The sequence below is a fragment of the Eschscholzia californica genome, unplaced genomic scaffold (genome assembly GCF_041429995.1).
Source record: "Eschscholzia californica isolate CP2 unplaced genomic scaffold, dmEscCali1.0.p SCAF_2, whole genome shotgun sequence".
Taxonomy (NCBI): Eukaryota; Viridiplantae; Streptophyta; class Magnoliopsida; order Ranunculales; family Papaveraceae; genus Eschscholzia; species Eschscholzia californica.
The window spans coordinates 4,323,790-4,348,209 of NW_028238309.1; the positions used below are offsets into that span (position 1 = coordinate 4,323,790).

Below are 24,420 nucleotides of genomic sequence, written 5' to 3' on the forward strand. Positions count from 1 at the left end.
CCGTCAATGGTTCTCGAAATTTTCCTCCGTTCTCATCGAACGAGGTTTCTCGCAATCTAAAAGCGACTACTCTCTTTTTACTTTTCGCTCTCACTCCACTCAGATTTACGTTCTCGTCTATGTAGACGACATAATTATTACAGGAAATAATGATCATGCTATTTCCCAGTTAAAATTATTTCTAAACAATGCTTTCTCACTGAAAGATCTGGGCCGTCTACAATACTTCCTTGGTATCGAAGTATCTCGCTCATCACAAGGCATATTCCTATGTCAACGGAAATATGCTCTTGATATTTTGAAAGATTCTGGACTCACCGCTGCACGTCCTTCTGATTTCTCATGGAACAGAAACTCCGTCTCAGTCCCACTGACGGCACACCTTTGCCAGGTCCGTCAGTTTACCGCCGTCTCATCAGCTGATTACTCTACTTGACGGTTACACGGACGGATATCACCTTTGTCGTAAATAACCTCAGCCAATACATGCAAAAACATAGCCAAGTACACTTAAACGCCGCTCATCGCGTACTACGATACTTGAAAGGTACCCTTGATAAAAGAGTTTTCTTATCCGCAGACAGCTCTCTCCATATTACAGGATACTGTGATTTGGATTGGGTTGGCTGCCCTATAACCCGTAGATCAACTACTGGATACTTCACAATGATAGGGTCCAGCCCTCTCTCTTGGAAATCAAAGAAGCAACCCACAGTTGCCAAATCTTCGGCAGAAGCAGAATAACGAGCTTTAGCCATCCTCACATGCGAATTACATAGCTCAAGTATTTACTACTTGATTTTGGAATCGACCACTCCGACCCGATGACAGTTTACTGTGACAACCGGGCCGCTCTCCACATTGCTGATAATCCTGTCTCCACGAACGCACAAAACACATTGAGATAAATTGCCACATCGTTCGTGAAAAGATCAAAAACAGCGTCATTGTCGCACGCTTCATCAGTACAGAAAATCAGTTAGCGGATATCTTCACAAAGCCACATGGGACAGAACCGTTCAAGAACATAATTTGCAAGTTAGGCGTTACTTCCATTCCCGCTCTAACTTGAGGGGGAGTGTTGGAAGGTCCACTCCACTCGGCCAAACCGAGTGGATTTGGTCCCACATGAATCCTATTACAACTAGGATTCCTTAAGTATTAGGATTGTATTTTAGATAACTATCATGGAGTATCTCTCCCTACTCTTACCTTGTAAACCTATATATATACATACCCATACACATTGTAAAGTTAAGTTATTGTAAATAATCAAAGAAGGTATCTTACCAAGTTCTTGTCTCTCATCACGATTAGTTTCTCTCTATCTCACTCAGTTCAGCCGAACCTCTCTCTCTCTCTCTCGGTATACCCGAGACAGTCACCCGCTCTTCCTCCCACTCGTTTTCACCGAGTGTGTTCATCTCTACTCGGTTATAACCGAGAGTTCATTGGTCTCTCTCTCGGCTTCATCCGAGAGTGACAATCATCAAGGGTTTTATATTTTCACAATTAGTTCTCATTCTTTGGATCCAACAAAGGAATCGGAAGACTAAACATTGGAGAACTATATTATAGTAGTTAATATTTTGTCTCTCACAAAATCAAAGTAGCTTGTAGATTAAGGCAACCAACAAGATGCTTCCTTAGATTTGGTAGAAGAAGGATATGCCTTTTCAGCAAAAAGAAAACTATGTTATTTTTTTGAGCTAGTAACTTTCAAATGCGTTACATAAAGAAAAAACTACTTTCACACACCACACTTGAAGAAATAAATCCCAAATTCTACTATTCTATTTTTATCCATTTTAACTTTGTGGGGTTGAGCAAAACATCCAATTCATTGTTTGAAATAGGGAAGAGGTTCTTTGTAGAAGAAAAAAGAGATTCAGGTCTAATGTGTCAGGGCAGAAAGTGAGTTTACAAAAATAAGGAAACATTTTCAGTTATTTACAAAATTTGCCACTCGAATACAGCAATGCCATCAACAACTTTCTCTCTAAGCTTTTCACCGTACTTCTCTTCCTCACGTAACTTCCCTAAATATCGGCGATTGGTAAGGGGAGCTGGAGATTGTTGTTGGGGAGTTGTAGTACAAAATCAATTTTTTGTACTACAGCTCCCTATACCAATTTGGTATTAGGAGCTATTTTTTGGATCTGAAACTAAATAATGAAATATAGATGGATTAGAAAAAACAATTATACCTCTCTTTTTTCTCCACAATCAAGTTATACAAGAACCATTACTGATAAGCAACTAGTTTATTGATTCTCACTCTCTTCTCTATTGAATACTAACGATTATTATGTCTCACGATATTTATAATGTTGCTTCTTTAATGGAGGAAGAAAATATTTTCAATTGATCCAACAACCACCAACTCAATCAAACAGTGTTATTATAGATCAAGATCTACCTCAAGATGTAAGAAATTCTCAAGACAAATATTTTCGGTTAAATTTTATTTTTCTTTCTTCCTTCAACTTTAAAAATTTGCCCTAAAAGAGGCAGAACCGTTCGGTTCGTTCAGATATTACCCTGGAGAAATTTTTGAAACATTTCCCCCCAGCTAAGGGAAATTAGGCAAACAATGGTGAACACAGTAAGTTTTCCCCAGGGAACCACATATTCATGATATTTTCTTTAACAAATTTCCCCCCAGTTGAGTGAAATTAGACAAAAAAAAGGTGAAAACAGCCTAGGGAACCACATATTCATGATTTCGTCATTGTAATAACAGAAAATCAAAAAATGAAAAAACTAGCTACATTGCTAAAAATTCTCCCCATTTCTGAAATTTGGTGAATAGTATGATTACATTAGAAATATAACATATCAATTCTCTTTACAAAATAGTCACAAAAAGATTCATCAAATTATACTATTGCCAGTTTTACTCATAATCTTCATCCCCATCGCTTGAATAGCCGTCATCGATTGAATCACCCTCATCTTCTTCGTCTGAGACTTGATTTTCGTTTTCAGCAGAATCTTGATATATGCTTTCGAGGGTGTCTTGCATTTTCTTCCTCTATTTCGGACTTATCGGTTTGTTTGTGTCTCCGCCACCACAAGCTTTCATGTTATCTAAAAGTTTACCAATTCGCTTGTTCCGCAAAATACAAACATAAAAATTCTAAGTGCATAATATGTTGTCGTACTCTACATTTGTTTACAGTAGTTGATAAAAGATTTAGCTTACCAAACACCTAAGTACCAGAGCCAAATCAAAGAACATAGTACAAGTGATGAAGGTGAAGATAATCAAACCTAGAAATTATACAGAAATTGCATGATAGAAGTTGTGATAAATTCCCACGAAAATCCTAGATAAAGTTTTGAAGCTAACACAACAATCTTAAGTATAACAAAAGGGGGAAAAGAAATAAGCAACTAATACCATCTTATGACAAATTCTTAGCAAAATCCTAGAAGTAAAACTCACTAAAATCCTAGATATAAAACTTAGAAAAACCCTAGAAATTAAAAGGGGAAGAACAACTCACAAGATTGATGTCTTCTTCATTAGAGAAAATACTTGGATAGAATTAGCCGGGATTTTGTAGTTGATGACCGGAAAAGATTGAAGAGAAGTTGGACAGAGATTAGGAGAGACGATTTGAAGAGAGATAGAGTGAAAGAAGAAGGCATCGTTTTTTTTCTTTTCTTTAATTCTGGTATATTTCGATATATTACACTTGAGTCCCTTAAATTGTGAATCTTAGAAGGTCTTTAAAATAATAACTTAAAGCTTACATCTCCCTTTACTAATCTTGGCAGCTTCCCAACCATAATAGTTCCCCAACAACAATCCTTAGCTCGCCTTACCATTCGCCTAAATATTTCACCGTACTTCTCTCTCCTCACGTAACTTCCCTCTCTTTACTCCTATTTTCTCTCTCTCTCTCTCTCTCTCTCTCTTGTAATCTTTTTTGCCAATTTTTTTCGTGCTTTTAACAGCTTTCTCTCTCTACTCTTTTACATTTTCTCTCTATTTTTTTTCTTCTTTTTGCAGTTTTTCTTTCTTTTTTCTAGATTTTGTTTCCCGTATACATGTTTGTTCCTAGAAAAAGTTCTAAAATTTTAAATCTCTTAAAAATAAAAATTATAAGAAATTTCACATGACATTATGAAATTTAGAGTACATTTGAAAATGTACTACACATAATATAATCCCTTAATTAATTTTTTACTACATATAATATAATCCCTTGATTAATTTTATGATATTCTCATAGTGTACAAGACATTTAGAAATGTGCTTTGCGTGATATAATTTTTCAAGCGCGAAAGTGGATAATATAACTTTTTTTTCTATACCTTGCCTTCTTAATATGCACACAAAATATTGAAATGTACGGGACATTTGGGAATTTACTATAAATAGCATAATTTTTCTTTCACATAATTATCTAAATACGGGAACATATATAATATTTACAGGGCATTTAGTACGACGCTTAATACTCCCTCCGTCCCAAATTAAGAGTCTCATATCGGTAATCCAACTTATTTTCATATTTTTTCTTCTTCCAAGTTTACCCTTATTTATTTGACAACTTTTCTTGAAGTAGTTCGAGGATTACAATTTCCATTCTAGAAATACATGTAACTTTTCTTGAAGTAATTAACTTTTCTTGAAGTAATTGAAAGATTACAAAGAAAAACTAACTTTTGTATTGGAAATGTCAAATATCTTAATTAACTTAATTAATGCACCATATATTAAAGATTTCAAAGAAAGGGTATTCATGGAAAAGTAAGGCGTTTTATATGATATATTAGGAATGAGACTCTTAATTTGGGACATCCAAAAAAGGAATAGTGGACTCTTAATTTGGGACGGAGGGAGTATAAATTTTTGTTTCTATACTTTGCCTTCTTAACATAAATAGAAAATTTTAAAATGTACGGGACATTTTCGAATGTACTATAAATAAAATAATTTTTCTTTCACATAATCATCTAAATACGGTAATATATATGATATTTACTAGACATTTACGAATTTACGGTGCATATTGTAATGTAACTTTTTTTTTCTATATTTTGCCTTTTTAACATACATAGAAAATTTAAAATGTACAGGACATTTTCGAATGTACTATAAATAAAATATTTTTTCTTTCAAATAATCATCTAATTGCGGAAATATATACGATACTAAAAACTGGAAAAATACACAATCTCAACCAATATCATCATTATCATCATCCCAATACATACAAAAATGTCCTATACATTCCTTCCATAACAGAAATTTTTTAAAGGATTTTTGAGTTTAAGGTCCAAAAATAAGGGGAGTAATGAGTCATATATCCACTCCTAAATCAATAAATAAAATAAAACCAAAATAAACCGAAAATGTAAAATAAGTCCAAAAATTAACTATTTGGTAGGCCCCATGCATCAATCTTTTAATTATCTCCCATTTTTGCCCTTTCATAAATATTTTTTAACCATTGGTAAACCAAAGGTTTATACTGGTTAAGTTAATAACTCTTACCAAAGGTTTATATTTTTTAACCATTGGTAAACCTTGAAATTTTCCGGCCGGCGACCTGTCGGAGAAGAAAGAGAGGTGAGGTGGAGAGAGAGAAAGGTGAGGTGGAGGTTTTTTTCCCCCCCAATTTTTTTTAAAATTTCACATATTCTTTTTAAAATTTCTCACCCGGAAATTATTTAGCTTTCCCCAAAGCGCTGGTCTATATCGTCTTCTCTCCTGACAGTCGCCCTTCACAAATAACCTCCATAATTTGCCTACATTCATAGTTTTGTCTCTGTTTTATATTTTGTATGTTTCGCCTCTCCTCCGAGTTTACTGACTTGACCGTCAGAGTCTCTTTGGTCGGCACCTCCCTGTTGTCTCAAAGATTTTATGGTCGCGTGTGTTGTCTCTTATCGCAGGTTAACCTAAGAGCATTTTCGGTGCCTATATAAGTTACAAGTGACAATCTGACTTCTAGTCAGCGGTCCGATTATTTTGACTTCTTTGACCCACAATGATGCAGGCGCATAACGCGTGGGCCCACGTTCACGCGTGCCCACGACCTAGTCGACTACATTAGTGGTCCTAGTTAGTATAGGATTAGGAAGTTACCTTAATTTGGTATTTCTTTTATTGAGGAGTTTCTATGTTTTAGTTTCTTTAATATTTAGGAATCCTAGTTTGAGTCTATCTAGGAAAGTCTATTATCCTATAAAAGGAGGTCTAGTCTATTTTGTTATTCAGATTGAAGAGAAAAACCATTGAAGTTAATTAAGTTTTGGTTTATTTATCGTTTTCTTTACAGTTCTTCGTTTATTTTATTATTCTTATTGTAATTCAGCTGCGTCTACATAAAGTGGTATTCAGAGCCATCAAAATTCTGGAATTTTTTTTTTATTTCTCAAAAAAAAATATATCTATGGATACATCTCCTCTTGAATGTTGGAAAAATTTTCCACGTTTATGTTGGGATCCAATTAGAGATACAATTCAATTTTATATGGATCGGAAGGATGAAAGAAAAATTCATCAAGTTTCTAAAATTCCACTCTTCGAAGGTCAATTCCATATAAATTTCTGGATTCACATAGCTAATGGAGTTAATTATGAGAAAACAGGAAACAAGCTACCCTTTGTCGAAGAGTAGCTTGTTTCCTTAGATGTCGAAGATTTTAAAGATGTGAAATATGCGTATTGCAACTTCCATCAGGTTCTTTACTTTGAAGACGAAAGCCTCACAAAGACACTCTTCTTCTCTGATGAAGAACATACTAAGAAAAGTGGTGCCGAAATCAAGTGGAAGGAGGATATTGACATAGCTAATGGAGTTAATTATGAGAAAACAGGAAACAAGCTACCCTTTGTCGAAGAGAGGTTCTTTACATGGTTCAGTGATACTCAATATAACGGATTTGTGGCATTGCTTCATGATGAGGTTGTTGACATAATGACAGAGGAGTTATGGCCCAATCCTTTACAAAATATTAACAATGAAGCTGATGAAGATTTCAAGGATGATGAAGATATAAGTATTATGAATAGTTTGGTTTCACAATATCAAGCTATAACAACTAATCGTTTTATTCATGGAACCAGAATGACTAAGTCAGGTCTTGGAAATAAACGTGTAACAATTCCAAGCTCTTGTTTTTTTTTCATGGAACCATTTGGGAGCCGCCCATCACCTGCTCGATACACTATTCCTTCGAGGGGTTTATCCGACTATAGAAGAGGTAAATAAGACAATGATTCTGGCTACTTTATCTTTTGAGAACCGGGGCTCGACTTTACAATACAGGAGGCCACACATGTGCATGTTCATTGACGCCTATATCATGTTCGATATTATGCTTCTTAGAAAAATCAAGGAGATAGAAATTTGGCTACATCGCATATGGCACAACGACAAACTTCGACCAAAACAATTAATTTGGATGAAATACTGGTTTGGAAACTAACTCAATTTCCAAGTATTGATCACGTTAGAGTATATAAACTACATGAAGATGAACTTGGAAAAGTAAATTTTGCGTGGCATATCTACACTACATGGTTCCATATCGATATCTTAGTTAGCGATGGTTATGCTTATACTTTGGCTATTGATGAAGTATTTTGGAAATTTGTTACAATTACTCTTACTTCACACTTGCTCATAGTACTTCACACTTTCTTGAAGATTAAGTGGTTGAGCCTACCGTGGAAAGATGGCGAGATGAACATTATTTATTCACTAAGGTTAATTTTGCGAGAATCATTGGCATATGAGTTTGAGTACGAGGTTGACGATTACTTGCACATTAGTATCCTTCCATGCCAGTGCAAACTTCGTTCGAAGTGGGAATTACGGATCGCCATGACAAAGTTCATCGTATGCGGGAGCATCAACTTGTTTTCTTCATCGAAATCGGTTCGGGGCGAACCTTTTGGGGAACAGGGAGCTGATGCAGGCGCATAACGCGTGGGCCCACGTTCACGCGTGCCCACGACCTAGTCGACTACATTAGTGGTCCTAGTTAGTATAGGATTAGGAAGTTACCTTAATTTGGTATTTCTTTTATTTAGGAGTTTCTATGTTTTAGTTTCTTTAATATTTAGGAATCCTAGTTTGAGTCTATCTAGGAAAGTCTATTATCCTATAAAAGGAGGTCTAGTCTATTTTGTTATTCAGATTGAAGATAAAAACCATTAAAGTTAGAGCAGTGATTGGATGAGCTCGACCTCATACCCGGAGGTATGAGCTCGAGTCATCCAACGGTGAGAATTAGATGCTGCTCCCGTGAGATCTTTTCCCACCAAAAAGAGGACAGCTATCATCCCTTAATTTTCTCCAAGTTTTAAGGCTATTATATATAACCCATTAAAAATCAAGTATTCACAGGATTGCCACTAATACAGATGAAACTTCAAATTCTCTTGGCAACTCGTCTGTTTCTTAAGAAGTTTCGGCCACTGACCTCCCAGTCATTACTAGGGCACTTACAGACTCGGAGAAATTTGAACTACTCAGTCCAATCCAACACTCTGAGTTGTTTTGATTGTGTATGAAAACTAGTTCTGCCACAAACAATTTATACTCGCTGAATCGTATTTAATTGTAGCTTGAATCTTTTTCCTTGTGTTTTTTCTTTCTTGATATCATGATGTGCTTTCACAGAAGGGTAGTTTATTTTCTTTCCTTCCATTTTTCTATATAGACCTATGTTTGTTGGGGCAATTGGGGCATGATTCAAAAATGTTTAGATTTTCTGTTCTATGTTCTTGTTGAGCTTATGTTACTACGCCAATATCATTTTATACTTAAGGTCTAATACTACCCGCCTACCGAACCTTCAACAAAACATAGCCAATGGAATATCACTTTCTTTTTGGTCTTTTGAACTTCCAACGTCGGGAAATCATATCTTATGCAACTCTAACAAAATATCGAGAATTGTTTGTCGATAACTCAATAAGATACCAACTATGATACACTCGTATTTTGCCCTCGATTTTGATGTTCGAGAGTGTTTCCACGTAAAGATTAATATTTTCCATCCGTGGCGTAATCTATTCTAAACTGGAACATTTGTATGAATGGGTAGTGTCCGGACAAGGGTGTGGTTGGTAAACAGGTTAAGCCGAGGCCTACTTATTTGGTTCTTGCCTTTTCTTTTTAATTATTTCTTCTTCAGCACAAATTGGCGGAGATAGTAAGCATTTGGTCATGAACCCGTATCAAATATACACAACTCAACCTTGAGACATGTTAAAACCGAAGATGATTACATGAAATAATCATGGATCCCTCCCTTCTTCTTGGGACATTTTCTGATTTTCAGGTTTACATGACAACTGAAGGTATGCCCTAAGATTCCTAAATTCTATTAGATAAAAATTTAAAGAAGAAGAGGAAAATAAATGAGTAGTAAAAGTTTGAACTCAAAAGTCAAAGAGAAAATGATTAAAGCAATGACAAATGAAAATTAGTGAGAAAGTAGATGGATAATTCATTTTGGTAAGAAAAATTTGAAGTTTCATCTGTATTGGTGGCAATCCTGTGAATACTTGATATTTAATGGGTTATATATAATAGCCTTAAAACTTTGAGAAAATTAAGGGATGATAGCTGTCCTCTTTTTGGTGGGAAAAGATCTCACGGGAGCAGCATCTAGTTCTCACCGTTGGATGACTCGAGCTCATACCTCCGGGTATGAGCTCGAGCTCATCCAATCACTGCTCTTAAAGTTAATTAAGTTTTAGTTTATTTATCGTTTTCTTTACAGTTCTTCGTTTATTTTATTGTTCTTATTTTAATTCCGCTGCGTCTACATCACACAATTTCAACCCATAACGTTTAGCACGTGAATGTATATGATATGAAACCCTTTACAATTTTCTCAAAGTAAATATAATAATAAGAAAAATGTTTTTCCTTTTTTCTAAAATAAATAAGCTAAGTGAGGGGCTAAAGGCGCAGTTTACACACACCACCTCCTCAGAATGTGGTTATAAAAGGGCGCCTACAGCAATAATGCTGAGCGCCTTTATACATCCTCATAAGCCAATCGATTCTTCTAATGAATGTAAGAATTTGTCTACATGGGGTGAATGTGGGTAAACAAAACGACAGTAAAATTTAGGAAATTTACTGTAAAATCTACTAGATATGATATGAATTTCCCAATTTGATCATATCACTAAACCCCATTATTGATATCTTATCAAAATCAAACTCTGATTTCTAACCCTAAAGAAGGAGAAGAAGAAGAAGAAGAAGAAGAAGAAACCCATTGCTTGAGAAGAAAAAATGGTATTAATCAACCATGGTAATGAAGAAGGATATCAAAATTCAAGTTCTTTGTTCATCAAACTTACTCTGGTTATTGCCCTAACCATGTTTTTCATCTATCTAGGTACATTTTCTTTTTCTCAATTTTCCTTACTTCTTTTTTGAGTTATATATATGATTTAATTAGGTAAATATATATTAATTAATTTGATCTTAATCATGATTAAATCTCAATTAGATACTGTCTGGGGACTTACAAGAAGTCTTTGTTTAGAGGGAGAAATACTAGGGCAATTTCTCAAAAAATGATGTATAGACCTGACTAGATCAAAATGTACTGAATTTGCATGTAGAACTTTTTGGGGGAGTGCCTATACGCGCTCCTATTTTCTCTTCGCCCCGCCCTCACTCATAGCGTTTCTGCAGATTGAGCACCAGACTGAGCCTAATCCAGGTTGGACTTGAACATCACGGATTGGGCCCGTCCGAATGCCCTCCGACTGCTCCTCCCTTGGGCCTTAGATTGTTCAGTGGCTCAGTCTGAGTCCTACGGGGGTGGTGAGAAAGGGGCACGACAAGAGTGAAAAAAGAGGAGTGCAGTAGGCATTCTCAGAAGGGCTCTATTTATTCCTTTGAACAAAAAAAAGGCTTCAAAAAACAAAAAATAGGTTTTATTTATTCTTTTTTTTTATAAAAGAAAATGTAGCGAAAGAGAATTGTAGTTCAAGACCGACCGTATATTTACAACACTTTCTTTGTGAATTTTTATTTTCTTCGAATCATTACCAAATAAAAACAAGGATAAATGGCTTTGTTTCACGGGTTGACTATTCATTTATGTGGCCCAACCCGATTGACACCACTGCACCTCAAATAAGCATTGAGTTTCACAAATTAACAAATTTGTTGAAATTGTTTAAAGTTTATTTCTGTTTTTTATTCGCCAAATATCATTTATCCCTGTTCGATTAACAAATTTTAGTATAATTTGTGCATAATTAATTTAAAACGTTTGAAATTGCAGACAATCTCTTGAGAAAATTCTCTGAAGCAATGATGGGATTGCCCGACTGAGGAAGACTGGCGAAATTTTCCTCCTTTAATCCTAAATCTTTTATGTCAATGTTTTATTTCTGGTTGACTAACTTGGTCGAATATTAGCTAATTCTTATATACACAATAAAAAAATATATAATAGGTTTAAGGTCCAAACTTAATTAACGAAAATAAGTAATGCCCATTTTATAAGTCTCTTATTTTTCATTATTTAAATACAGAAATGCATCACTGCTGTGTTAATTGTTTAGTGAAAGTGTAAGTATGTATAGGAGCAAATTTCTTTTCTACACAACACAAACGAAGTTGCATGAAATTCAACAGTTAAATGCATAATGTTATTTACGTTTTGTTAATAAAATAACGATGTTATGCAAAAATAATTTGTTTTGTAAATCCAAATATGTTATCATTCAAAACTGATTTGTTTGGTGGACCTCAAAATTTTACTTTTGTAGATTTTATGTTAATATTGAGCTTATTGTGATATAAAAGCCCTTTTTCGGGCCTTTCACCTAATATTTCTCTCGAATATTAGAGAAAGTAAGTCATATACCCTGCAAGGAGGTCCCAGGTTCGATCTCATGGAAGTGCAAATCCAGGAATATTGAACTTTGATATAAATAAAGTAGTTCCTGTGGGATTTATTTAGGTCATTTAATTTGTCAGGCTTGAGGCCATTTCATCTCGTCGGCCTTAAGACCAGTATTATTTCTGCAGTTATTGTGCTTATCACACCGATGTATCAATACCTTTGTAATGACCATTGTAGTTAATATTACAAAAGAAACTGTTAAATATTTATATCTCATGCTCATTATCAAACACATGTAGAAGGAATTGAAAATGAAATCTAAAAATACAAATGAAATTTTATTAACCCTTGTTAAACTGTTAGGGAGAAAACTTATCATTTGAAATGGTCGGTGGTGGGTGATACCTATAAAACATAATGGATTTAAGGCCAAACTTAATTAAAAAAGAATAGGTAATGCCCATTTTTTAATGGGAATTTGGTCAAAACTCCCTAAGAAATTATGACTTTGGTTAAGAAAGATTCATCAAAATTTTTTAGGCTTCACCTCCCTGATGGCAATTATGTAATTTTTAATTTCAATAAAAAGACCAACCCAACCCTAGTCTAAGAAAATGCCTTGCAAACACCTTGCAGAGTCTTACAAACACTTTGCATGGTTTTTGCAAACACTTTGCATGGTTTTTGCAAACACTTTGCATGATTTTTGCAAACACATTGGATAGCCTTGCAAACAAATTGCAGAGCCTTGCGAACACCTTGCAGAGTCTTGCAAAAACTTTGCAGAGCCTTGCGAACACCTTGCATGACTTTTGCAAATACCTTGCGAACACCTTGCAAAATCTTGTAAATACCTTGCAGAGCCTTGCAAACACCTTGCAGAGCCCTGCAAACACCTTGCAATGCCATGAAAATGGTTTGCAAATTAGTTTTTGAATTGATTTAACATGAAATTTGTTACAAATTATTATATTTTGTCTAATAGAATGTTGTATCGAAAAACTAGCTAAAACCCGTACAAATTCATAATAGTCATTTTATATGCTCTAGCACCATCATTTTACATTTCTTCGAAAAACTTCCAAAGCTTTCATGAAATTTTCAATTTGAACATAAATACCAATCATGATTGTCCAAGAAAAAAATATTTCTCACAGGTATTTCATCTAACAACTTTATAGCTATTTCAACCAACCTAAGTCTTGTATAACCAACTAACGTTGCATTCCAAGCAACAACATCTCTTTCAAGCATTTTATCAAACACATTGCTTGCATCAACTATACTTTCACAACTTCCATATAAATCCAACAAATAAGTTTGAACATAAACATCAAAACTAACAAATAGTCATCCTTCATTCATACTCAATGAAAATAAAGCAATGAAGAAGTCGGATTATACCTTGAAACACTATCAAATTTTCCTTCCATTGAAAGTATATAAAACTTTCTCTCTCTAGAATTTAGAACCAAAAACTAAATCAAACCCCTTAAAAGCCTCTTCAAACAACAAGCAAATAGATTAAATCACCAAAATAGAATTTCTAATCGGCGTCGACAATCCAACTTGGTTCGTTCATGAGAAAAATTCAAGTTTCTGATTTATTAGTTAACTTATTAGTAGGTATTTCTAATTGAATGAAGGGTATTTTTGACTCTTAAAAAGTTGGTGCCTTTAAAAATGTCCTTCAAGGCTATTTTTATAACTTACTTGGGGCCTACCTAGTTAAAAAGATGGGTTGTCTTTTAACAAAAAAATATTCCTGTTTTTTTAATCTCTTATTTTTCATTATGCAAATACAGAAATACATCACTATTGTATTAATTGTTTAATGAAATTGTAGTATGTATAGGATAAGTTTCTTTTCTGTACAACACAAACTAAGTTGCATGAAATTTACCAGTAAAATGCGCAGATTTATTTACGTTTTGTGAATAAGATAATGATGCCATGCAAAAACAATTTGTTCGTTGGATCCAAAAAATGTTATCATTCAAGACTGATTTGTTTGGAGAACTCCAAAATTTTCCTTTTGTAGATTTTGTGTTTAATATTGAGCTAATTATGATACAAAAGTCCATTTTTCAGCACTTTCACCTAAAATTTCTCTCGAATATTGGAGAAAGTAGAAATTTGGCACTCTCTCATAATATGGTCGCAATTATATATTATTGGCATTTGACACACATTAGAAACTCCATATTGTATTCTAATAAAGAAAACAGTTAAATACAAATTAAATTTTATTAACAAGATAAAATAATAATATACATGAAAAGAGCAAGCAAATATACTCACTTCATATCTTCATGTATGTTATGATACCAAAATTAAATATAAAAATAACAAAAACAAAGGGAAGCCAAAAACATTAACAAAAATCATAAATCTTTTGATTGGAATCGATCTGTTTTTACTTATTTCATAGCGTCCTTCATCGTACGCTTAGCATTTTCTGCACCTTGTTTGACAGATTCAGAAGCATCTTCGGTTTTGCCAGCGACTGTCTCTTTGATCTTTTGTCCAGTCTCTTTAGCCGAACCCCATGCTTCTTGCACCACTTGCTTTGCTTTCTCACCCATGTCTTTCGCTGTTTCTGGCACCTTTCCTGCTACTTCTTTCGTCTTTTGTACTACCTGTTCCACAGTTGAGCCGGCGTTGTTTTTCACGTCTTGAGCAGCAGAACTAGCCTTGTTTTTCATGTCTTGAGCAGTTGAACTAGCTTTGTTTTTCATGTCTTGAGCTGTTGAGCTAGCTTTATTTTTCATGTCTTGAGCACTTTTTCCTGCTTCATTAGCTCCTTGTTTTACCGATTGTGCTGCTTTGTCGCATGCCGCTGAAGCCTCTTCTTTTGCACTTGCCTACATAATTTCCGAAAACTAAATAAACTTGTTTGTTTTTTCAAATATTTATTCAATTATATCTAGGTTTACGAACAATTAAATTGCTAATAACCCGGAGTCGATCATTTACACAAATTGACAATCTTACCCTTCTTAAAATAAAATGATTTTAAGTGAGAAAATGAAACCTGAAGAGGTCTAGGGACAGCAGAGACAAAGAACCTAGAAGATCTCCAAGGGCTTGTTCTTGCAAATACTGAACCAAATTGGTTAAGTTTGGGGAGGCTGGTGGCTGCTAGGAAACTCAAACTTGCCATTTTCTTTATCTTTCTTTCTTGATCTTGATGAGGCTTTTTTCAGGTAGATTTCTTGTACTTAGATTGTTCTTCTCCAATCCAATAAATATATATATATACACATATATGCAACCAAGGTTGACCAATAAAAGCCCAATTTTCTTGCCAAGTATGTGGCATTACTTTGTCTATTTCCTTGAATTCCTCTAACAAATTTTCCTATAAAATTCTTGGACAAAATTCTAGATCCTATGCTTCAGGAATTTTATGGCCTCTAAAAGAACATGAGGAAAGTGCCACTTGGCCGGATATGTTTGCGCGTCCAATGCCTGAGTGATGACGTGGCATGTTCGGAGTAAAAAATGGGCATATGCCACGTCATCGCTCGGGTCATGATTGGACAAAAATTAGGGGTCAAGTAGCACAGTTGAAAACATCAACTCCAGATCATAAACGAAAGAGAGAAATTTCTTATGGACAGTCATTCTCGAAACCCATTCCTAATATTGACACGACCGCGTGTGTGAAAAACCTTGTGTGAATAGTGAAAAAATGTGTGCTTGTATAAAATTTCCTTGTGTGAAGAAGATAATGTAATGGTTACTGTTGTATAAAAGCTCAGAACAGATACAACCTGCATTTAGTAGAAGTTTGAAGACACACCTATATAGTTAAGACTGGCCTCCTACCTACCTCTCAAGGATACAGAATAAACTCGAGTAATCTGAAGAAGAAGATGAAATGGTTAGACAGAGAATCCCACATTGAAAGAATAAAATGAGATTTAAGAACATACTACCAAAATAGTTTCACAATCCTTTCACTCAACTTGCCCCACAAGTTCTAGGTGAAACGGCCTATATTTTCTTATATCGAATGCAAATTGACGGCTATAAACATCCACAACCAAGAGCAAAATCCTACTCTCTATAATCGAGTAAAACACACATTACCAATTTATCACCCAACTCCTATGGGCTTCACAAAACAAACCCGCAGTTTTGACTCACCCTCCATGAATCATATCAATACAAAGTTACGAACTAGTCATTTCTAGAACATGGGGCATCATTTATACGAACAAGTAAGATTTGAGAAGTCTTGCAGAATGCCTACACAGCGAGACTGTGTAGCTGAGCTTCTACACAAGGAATGTAGAAAGGTCGTAATATATGCGCATTCTAGACCAAGAATTGATTAACATGGAAAAATTCGACGATAAACTAATAAAAGGAACCCTTCTAAAACTAAAGAACCTTCATTGAAAAACCATCTAAAAACAAAAGTATTGTAAGATTTTCTCAATAAAGGAGGAAATGATTCTCACTCTGCATGCATTTTACAGAATATGTAGCTAAGCTGCTGTACAAGTGAAATAGGATATCGACATAAACCCTATACAACTTTCATAATGAAATTCTACTAACTCGGAAACCATCCCTTTCTGATATGCCTAGACTCACCACAGCCTTCAATCTTTTAAAGACTCATTTCCGCCTTGGTAGATGCTGCCTGAAAGTTGCAGATTATTCGATAAGCTAATCACCTTTATCTGATATTGTCGCTTCTGATGATGCATCATCGGAATCTACTACAATGACATTATTTTCTGTAGTAGAACGATCACTTGGGGGAGCCACCGTTGAATCATTATTCGAGCTTAATCGACTTAATCGTTCGTCCTCTTGATTTAAGCAGTTCAATGAAGCTAAAGAAGAAACAGGGTTATGATTATAATTGTTTGGTGTAGAGTGGGCCGTTGGTTGAACCACCGTCGAATCACGATTCGAGCTCTGTTGAACCAATCGTTGATATTCTTGAGACAGCAAGTTTAAGGTTTGTGCTCCAGCTGAGACAGGATTAGGCAGTATTCCTGACTCTAGTTGCCCGAAAGGAAGGTCCTGAACCAGGTCTCTGAGCCAATGAGGCCTATTACGCTTCGGAAGTAGAATACCAGCTGGAATATCATTCCTTGATGGAGAATTGTCCTCGTGATTGCTGAATGACCCTCCTAATCCGAACTCAGCTTGTGGTTTCTCACTTACTTGCCGTAAAAGAGATATTTTCTGCTCAAATCTTGGCAGTTTAGGTTTTGATTTTGAACTATTTCTTTGCCGTCCAGAAGGCTTATGTAGTTGTTTGCTTCCAATTCTGCGAAGAACAGAATGTGTTAGTTCATTATAGCTAGAACTGACCCAGTCTGAACTGCCATTGTTAATCAAATTTTGTTGCACAATCGTAAAGGCGTCTGGTCGAGAAAATCTAACTGGAGTGACTACGTCTTTTCGAGCATATGTGTTCCCAAGAGAAAGTTGAATATCATCAATCAACGTCGGAGATCCACTCGATAAATGACCTTCAGTGTTATAACTACTATGCCGGAAACCAACCTTCCCACAGTCTCGCCCTGCAAATGTATCCTTCAGTCTCAATTGTTCTAAACTCCACCTCGCAGCCAGGTCAGCTGGACCCCGTCTCAAAAAACAGAACTTTGGGTCATTTAGAATAGCATTCCAGTTGCCCTTTCCGTGTCGCCTCACTCCTACCCAAAGGAAATCTAACTCTTCCTCTGACCATACTTCTGTGTATTCCTTTGATTTACTCGAAGAAGAACCCTGGTTTCCTTTTAATGCACCTGCTCTAGTTATTATACTTTCGAGCATTTGTTTATGTCGATGAGAGTAGGCGCTATTATCAGAGGCATATGGGAGTGACATTTCCGGTTCTTGTCTGGAGAATGGCATGCTCGGGGAGTCCTTAAAGAAATCAATTGCAGGCCCTGATTTTAAAGATAAGCCTAGAGAATGAGCATCCAAAGACAAATCGACAGGCACATTGCCACATTGCTTCCTTCTGCACCCTGACTGCGAAAGTTGAGATACCTGATTGCTTTCATCAATGTAACTCTGGAGATTACGTCAAAAATAGAAGTTTAATTATGGAACCCAATAAGTAGTGAATAGAAACATAAAGAATTAGACCACCGATAGATTACAAACAACTATTACTATGGCTAAGATTGATTGATGATACGGAACAGGACAAGATTAAGTTTCAAAAAACAGGACGAGATTCATGAATTGATCGAAAATGCGATACGTGGGTCATGAAAAATCCTACCTGCTTACTTGGATCCTCCGATGAAATACCCATCGAGAGCCTCGTGAAATTTTCTCCAGAATTACATGTTTCTCTAGGCATGGGTTCAGTTGGAGAAGATGTCTCATGACTTAAATCAGGAGTTCCAAATGAACCCCCGAGTTTGTCTCTCTGGGACGAAGAAGGCCCATGATTTGAGTCATGGAAAGTTTCAGAAGCAGTATCAGTTACGTGTTTTTGGTGGCTCGGTTCTTCCTTTCTAATGTTTTCCTCTGTAACACAAAAATATCTCATGTTAGAAGACGATAAATAACGTTCAGAATTTTGCTTACAAAGATTGACCTTTCAACATTTTCTAATCCAATTCACTCGAAAAGGTTGAACTCTTACTTACCAGGTACAACAGAAAGGTCCAGATGTACCACAGGACTACCATATCTTGAAACACCATCACGCTTTTCCTTCACGCCATCACATATCAGAATTTGAGATTGCTCTACGATGGGATCTCCAACCTTAGGCAACTCATAAACAATATCTTTGTGCATCATTTTTGGACCCATCAAATCTGTTGAAGGTGTCTCTATACATTTTTGTGGTACCACTTCAACAGTTGGCTCAAATTTGGGACTTTCTGATGAAAGATGTGGTTGTGAGTTGAGGCATGTCGCTGGATTACGTAATCCTTCTTCTAATACGCTTTCTTGAGTAAATTGATTTTGCTCCATAAACCTGGAATATTTAAGAGTCACTTGGGGAAGTTCATTTGCATCTTGAGAACAAACAATAGATCAAGGGGATCATACTCAAGTAAATTTACATTTTTGTTTCAAGAACAGCTCCTGCCATAGTGGAAGTAGAACTAGCATCTCCTTTTTTATTCTGCTCAGAATATGTAGAATTAGCATCTTCCTTTCGGTTCTGCTCAATGGTTGTAGAACTGGTATCTTCCTTTTTCACCTGTTCAATAAATTTGAAAGGATACCCAGAGATCAGTTGTCAGGTTTAATTATCCAGAAACCATGATACATAACCATAAATTGTTTTAAAGTAACACAAGCATGCAAAATTATGTGCCTGTACAAGTAGCAGTATCCAGAGTCAACATTATGTAAAGAAGAAGCTTTAAACCTAAATCCCTCTTCCTGGGTCATGCGAGTCACTCTGAGACTTAGGATATTGAAATTCCTCACCTGCTAACTTTGTTTAGAAGGTTTTTCCCACATAAAAACAGTAGCCGTAACTTACGTTTTCAAGCTGCATATATACTGTATCAACAAGTTTCCAAATCAACATATGTCTATCTTCAGAATGGGAGTGTTCGTTATTCTGATTCTATTGATTATCGGTCTGGCTAACTTATGATGTTGCTTCTGGTTGTTATATCAGTTACAGTTGTCCTCACCAGTTCAAACAGATTTGGTATAATAAAGAAGTTTTCAGTCGGTTTTCACGCTGCACTAAAACTACTATTCTGTTAGGCAGATAATTGATGAATTCTGTGGGGTACAGAGTGATGAGCTCGGCAAGGCCTAAGATTTATATCAGAAGAACGGTCTGGCCACAAGCATGAATCTAGTACAATGATAAACAATTGGGGTATACTTTTACATAAGATTCACACATTAATTACTTAAACCATCCCTAAATGAAAAACAGGTATCAATTTTTTCCGTACCCTTAACTTATACATCAATTCTCTACTCTAATTCCTTTGCAGACTCACTTTTATTACAATGACCTTAATTGGTTGTGTTAATGTGCGAGAATAGAAAATGGAAAAAAACACTCTTATAACTTTCGCTATAAAACATCTTAATCCCTAAGCAAATTTAGAAGAAAACAATAACAGCCTTATCTCCAGTCGGTTTTATCCGCTGAAGAAAGCGCTATCCATTTCTTCCACCAACAGCATTAAAAATGCACTTGATGAGGGATAGATAGCATACCTTATCTTGTCGTTCACCAGACAATGAATGTTCTTTCTCCTTCCCCAACTGGTTTTGTTCATCGATCTTGCTAACATTCTCTTTCTTTCTGTTTTTCCGGCTGAATGTAATCACTGGATTACTAAACTTGTTCTTCTGAGGATCATCACTTGAGGAAGAACAAGGGTTATCTTTCGAATGAGAGTCACTGTTAGCTGAGTGAGATGTCCTCATTGAAGAAGCACTTGTACATTCAAAGGTACCGTCCCCTTCTTTATATGTTTCTAAGCAATCAGTAGTCGGTTTTTCCTGAGTCTCAATTTTTATTGAATGTAAAATGGAACTTTCATCAGTCAAGGGACTCTTGCATTCAGGCACGGAGTTCACATCTGAAGATAAGCCCACGAGAATGGCATCTGAGTTATCTGTATGAATGGAGCCATCTCTCTCCTCATTAATAGCCTCACCAGGTCTTCTGGCCCTGCAAACCTTGACAGACGAAAGTTTAAGTGGTCTCAAGCCAGACTCCTCTAGAAGCTTAATTTCTTTTTTACTATTTGATTCTAGAACTTGCTGCTTCAAAGATTTCTCGGGATTTTGTTGCTTGATACTTGTAGAGCATAACCTTTTTCCATCAGGAATGTCCTTCAAACAAAAACCGTTATATCATCAGGGAGAAGCAATTGATTCAATTTCACATAATTTATAAGTTAAAAGTAAGTTCTTCACTATTTCTGATAGCCTGCAACCTTAAGGGGAGGATCGATGCATTCAAGATGATGAGCTTCACAACAGTAAAGACAGAGCAGCAAGTTTCCGACAAACTTGAGGGAAAATTGAATCGAGTAGTTACTAAAATTCCATGTCAAACTTGAAGGAAGTGATCTAAGGCATCTTAGTTTTGTCTTCATAAACTCTCGATACAGTAATACTTAGTTAACCTCGGCATTCCTATCACAAAGCTAAAAAATCAAAATGAGCGTGCCAAAGGAGTCTATGTAATAGATGAGTGGTGGTCCAAGTACTCGTGCCAATTTGGATTTGAAGCCCAACAAATATACTAGTAGATATTTATGTTCTCATTACATATTTATACTAAATGACAGAAGGCAACCGATGATGAACAAAAGTAGCCCAAGATTCATCTCCTAAGAAATAAATGTTACTATATATTTTAAGGTTTGAGAGACTTACTCTAGCATCTACCTGCTGAGAGTCGTGTTCATTTGATTCAATGGAATTCTCGAAAACCGTTGGAAACTTATCAGTCGGAAATCTTGGTATATTTCGCTTTCGCTTGTAAGTTACAGTTTTAGAACTAATCATTTTAGCCCGCAAGCATCACCCTCCAGTGTTACAAGGTTTCACAAGAAAAACTTGTTCCAATTTTGCTTTAGACTGATGTGGATTTCCTCTGATAATTGCTAGGATCAGAATTAACCAGTTAGAATCAAACCCTTATCACTATAACAAAAAATTAAACCAAAGAGAAGATAAACAACATCCAAATGAAGATAAAGCAGCGAGTCACAAGAATCTTAGCACAAAATAAACTAAAACATATGTATGTTTACATGTGTCTAGGCTACAATAACTATAGAGAAAACAAGTTTGCCCTCATACTTCAACATTTGGAATGGTGCAACGTATTCATGTATACCCAAGTACGTAAATTCCAGAATCTTGTTTCGGATAAGTTTTTGTGTTTATATATGTCTAGGCTACCATACTAGAGAGAAAACAAGTTTCTCCTAATACTCTATGATTTGGAATTGTGCAACTTATTCTTGTATAACCAAATATATGTTGTCCCCATTTTGTTTCGACTAACTATCTATAGATGGAACCTTATCCTTCATAGTGTTTAGTGTTATTTAAGAAAGAACCTGTTTTTTGTTCAAAACAAAAGTCGATATAGCTAATTACCTTAGTCCAACATAGCAAACCAATTGTCACCGGAAACCAACAAAAATAAGAACACCAAATGCCATTTCAGCAAGCAAATCGTTTGTAAAGGCAATATTTGTGTCAAATTAGCCAGTCTGTGAAGGCAGTGATCTTGCTCTTGTGGGTGTGTATCGGTTCATGCTAATAAATGCATCTTTAAGAACTTACAACTAAAACTTAGTTTACTATGATATTGTTCATACAAAAAGGACTAATTTGTCTATCTTTAACCTAATTCTCCTTCACTCCACTGTCTCCACCTCATTATGCCTCATCTAATTAGTTGAACCATTTCAATGTCTTTACTCTAACCTAGTCTATATCGACGAGTCAGAATCATGGTCATGCCAAAAAATCCAATTTCACTGGTCTAAAACAATACCCAAGAGATACTAATAACTGTAAAATCATGACATTTCATAGCTCCATAAGTTCTATAGAGTTACCATCTAGGTTTTATGTTTATTACTTTCTATTATAGGTTAGAAAACCACAGAATCACATAGTTACAAAAAAAGATTATACCAAACACATTAAAACATGAACTTTCATCAAAAGAAGAAACCCATTTTTCTTCTTTCTTTAACTACTTTCCTCTCTATCACTCATCTCTTTATTTCAATCATAAATGCACCAGTGTGATTCAATAAACTCCCAAAAAGGAAATCAATCATAATATAAAAATGGGTATTTCTATGAGGTTAAAAACAATCAAGAAAAGGGGAATTTAACATAGTATTAGACAAGTTGGATAAAACCCACAAAAGAGAAGCAAGAAAAATGAAAGATGAAGTTCAAGTTTTACCTGTAACAATGTTGAAAACAAGAACTGTAAAAAGAGAAGAAGAAGAAGAGAAAGAAAAGAACAAACCCTCTCTCTCTCTCTCTCTCTCTCTCTCTCTCTCTCTCTCTTTGGGTCTTTGTGATTTAACCGAGACTTTCTCTCTAAAAAAAAAAAGCTCTTCCTTCTCTCTGTGGGTGTCTTTTTAGAGAGAGAAAGAAGAGAGAGAAATGACGTTTATATATTTTTTGTGGGTATCCATATTCCGAAAGCTGACATTAATGTCTATGAAATTTTCTCATTTTTGTGTTGTCAACCTCAGGATGACATTCACCATCTTTTCAGTTTTTTTTTTGCAATAATCTTTTCAGTTTTTTCTTCTTTCATCCGTTTGATTTTATACGTATCTCTAGAATGTCATTTTCCTCTCTAGATTTTACACTTTATTGTCATTACCCATAATGGCATACCTACCCCATTCTAGACAGACTCTAGGAAGAAATCTGAAGGTGACTTGTATTCCGTTGTTTCAAGTCATTTCCAAATAGAACTCTTTTGAGAAAAGTGAGCTACGGTTAAATCTTTCTACGTAGAATCATCCGGAGTGTCGATCCTAAACCCAAAGTCAATCTCATTGTTGTTTTCCTCTTTCTTTCTCTTTTTAAATCGTATATACTTTGGAGGGACCTCCACTTTCTTCTGAATGAAAGAGGAAAAAATTAATGAGACTGAAGTTGGGTTTAGGTGTTTGAAACTTCAGATCTGGAACGTTGATAAAGTTGACAGTCTAAAGTGTTTCGCGCGGGACGACTTAAACGTAAGTCATGGTTCTTGTGAACTCTTTCACTAATGCATCTCCACGACTTCTTCTCTTTCAATTTTTTTAAATGGCTCGACATGAGATCCTCATTATCCTTTTAGGGTTGTAGACAGGAAAATCTCTTGTCACCTTACTTATTCATCACTTGTATGGAGTGAAAAAAAAAACATAAACAAGGCACTGATTTATTCATTGGTTACTCCAAAATCTTAGCTTTTCAACAACTCCAAGCCTAGACCACATTTTGATCACGTAACTTGGATGAGTTAGTTTGTTTCGGGTTTTATTTCTAATTATTTATGTATTTTTCTTGGTAGGTACTTTATTTGGAGTTTGACGCTTAATTCGAAATAAAAAAAAAAAAAAGCATTTATCACTATTTCATCTCATGTGGAAGATATCGGAAGGAAAGAGCACCAGAGTTATTTTGGTCATGTTGAGAAAATCAGAGGTTAGATGGAAAGTAGAGTCAATGGTGAGTCCGACGGCGAAAGCGGAAGTCGAATCAGAGTTCGGACGAGAAAGATATAAAAGAAAGAAGCAGAGAGACATCTTAGTCTTTTTCTGAAAATTAGACATGTAGAGAGAATGATTAAGGTACTCCCATGACATTTAAATCAAAGCCTAAACCTAAACCCACAATTCTAAAGAAGAAAACATAAAAAGAGATTCTATGAGCACCTCTTTTTAGATCCACATAGTCTTAATAGATAGACTAAGTCAAGGGTTTTGAGACAAAAAGAAAAAGGGGAAGTCTAATTGGGATATCAAGAGGGGGAGAGAGAGAAAGGGTACAACAAGAAAAAGTCGGCCAAAGCTTGGCTGGCCAATAGACTAGGCCGACCTGAGC

General features: G+C 35.5%; 2 protein-coding genes across 6 annotated transcripts; both read right to left on the minus strand.

The window, feature by feature from the left end:
- Positions 1-14,081: 14,081 nt before the first annotated feature.
- On the minus strand, positions 14,082-15,094 carry LOC147555424 (uncharacterized). The gene is made up of 2 exons (XM_086664194.1): positions 14,888-15,094; positions 14,082-14,717 (listed from the first exon to the last, which is right to left on the minus strand). The coding sequence occupies exons 1-2, from the start codon at positions 15,014-15,016 to the stop codon at positions 14,274-14,276; spliced, it is 573 nt and encodes a 190-aa protein (XP_086520320.1). The 5' UTR covers positions 15,017-15,094; the 3' UTR covers positions 14,082-14,273.
- A 1,143-nt stretch (positions 15,095-16,237) lies between these two features.
- Positions 16,238-23,286, minus strand: LOC147555425 (uncharacterized). 5 transcript variants are annotated; one of them, XM_086662951.1, is made up of 7 exons: positions 22,775-23,286; positions 21,217-21,446; positions 20,044-20,667; positions 18,915-19,054; positions 18,489-18,826; positions 18,116-18,366; positions 16,238-17,901 (listed from the first exon to the last, which is right to left on the minus strand). In XM_086662951.1, exons 2-7 carry the CDS (start codon positions 21,346-21,348, stop codon positions 16,534-16,536), a joined length of 2,853 nt encoding a protein of 950 aa, XP_086519077.1. In that variant the 5' UTR covers positions 21,349-21,446; positions 22,775-23,286; the 3' UTR covers positions 16,238-16,533. The 5 variants fall into 5 exon arrangements, with proteins under 5 accessions (XP_086519077.1, XP_086519078.1, XP_086519080.1 ...); XM_086662952.1 differs by having other exon boundaries at positions 21,217-21,436; positions 22,775-23,166; XM_086662954.1 differs by having other exon boundaries at positions 21,229-21,446; positions 22,775-23,093.
- Between the last annotated feature and the right edge of the window lie 1,134 nt (positions 23,287-24,420).

Coding starts and splice junctions, on each gene's coding strand:
- LOC147555424 (XM_086664194.1), bottom strand. CDS start 15,016: ATGGCAAGTTTGAGTTTCCTAGCAGCCACCAGCCTCCCCAAACTTAAC. Junction 14,718..14,887: donor CTGTCCCTAGACCTCTTCAG/GTTTCATTTTCT, acceptor GAAATTATGTAG/GCAAGTGCAAAAGAAGAGGC.
- LOC147555425 (XM_086662951.1), bottom strand. CDS start 21,348: ATGATTAGTTCTAAAACTGTAACTTACAAGCGAAAGCGAAATATACCA. Junction 20,668..21,216: donor CTCAGCAGGTAGATGCTAGA/GTAAGTCTCTCA, acceptor TTTTGTTTGAAG/GACATTCCTGATGGAAAAAG. Junction 18,367..18,488: donor GGACCTTTCTGTTGTACCTG/GTAAGTAAGAGT, acceptor TTTGTGTTACAG/AGGAAAACATTAGAAAGGAA.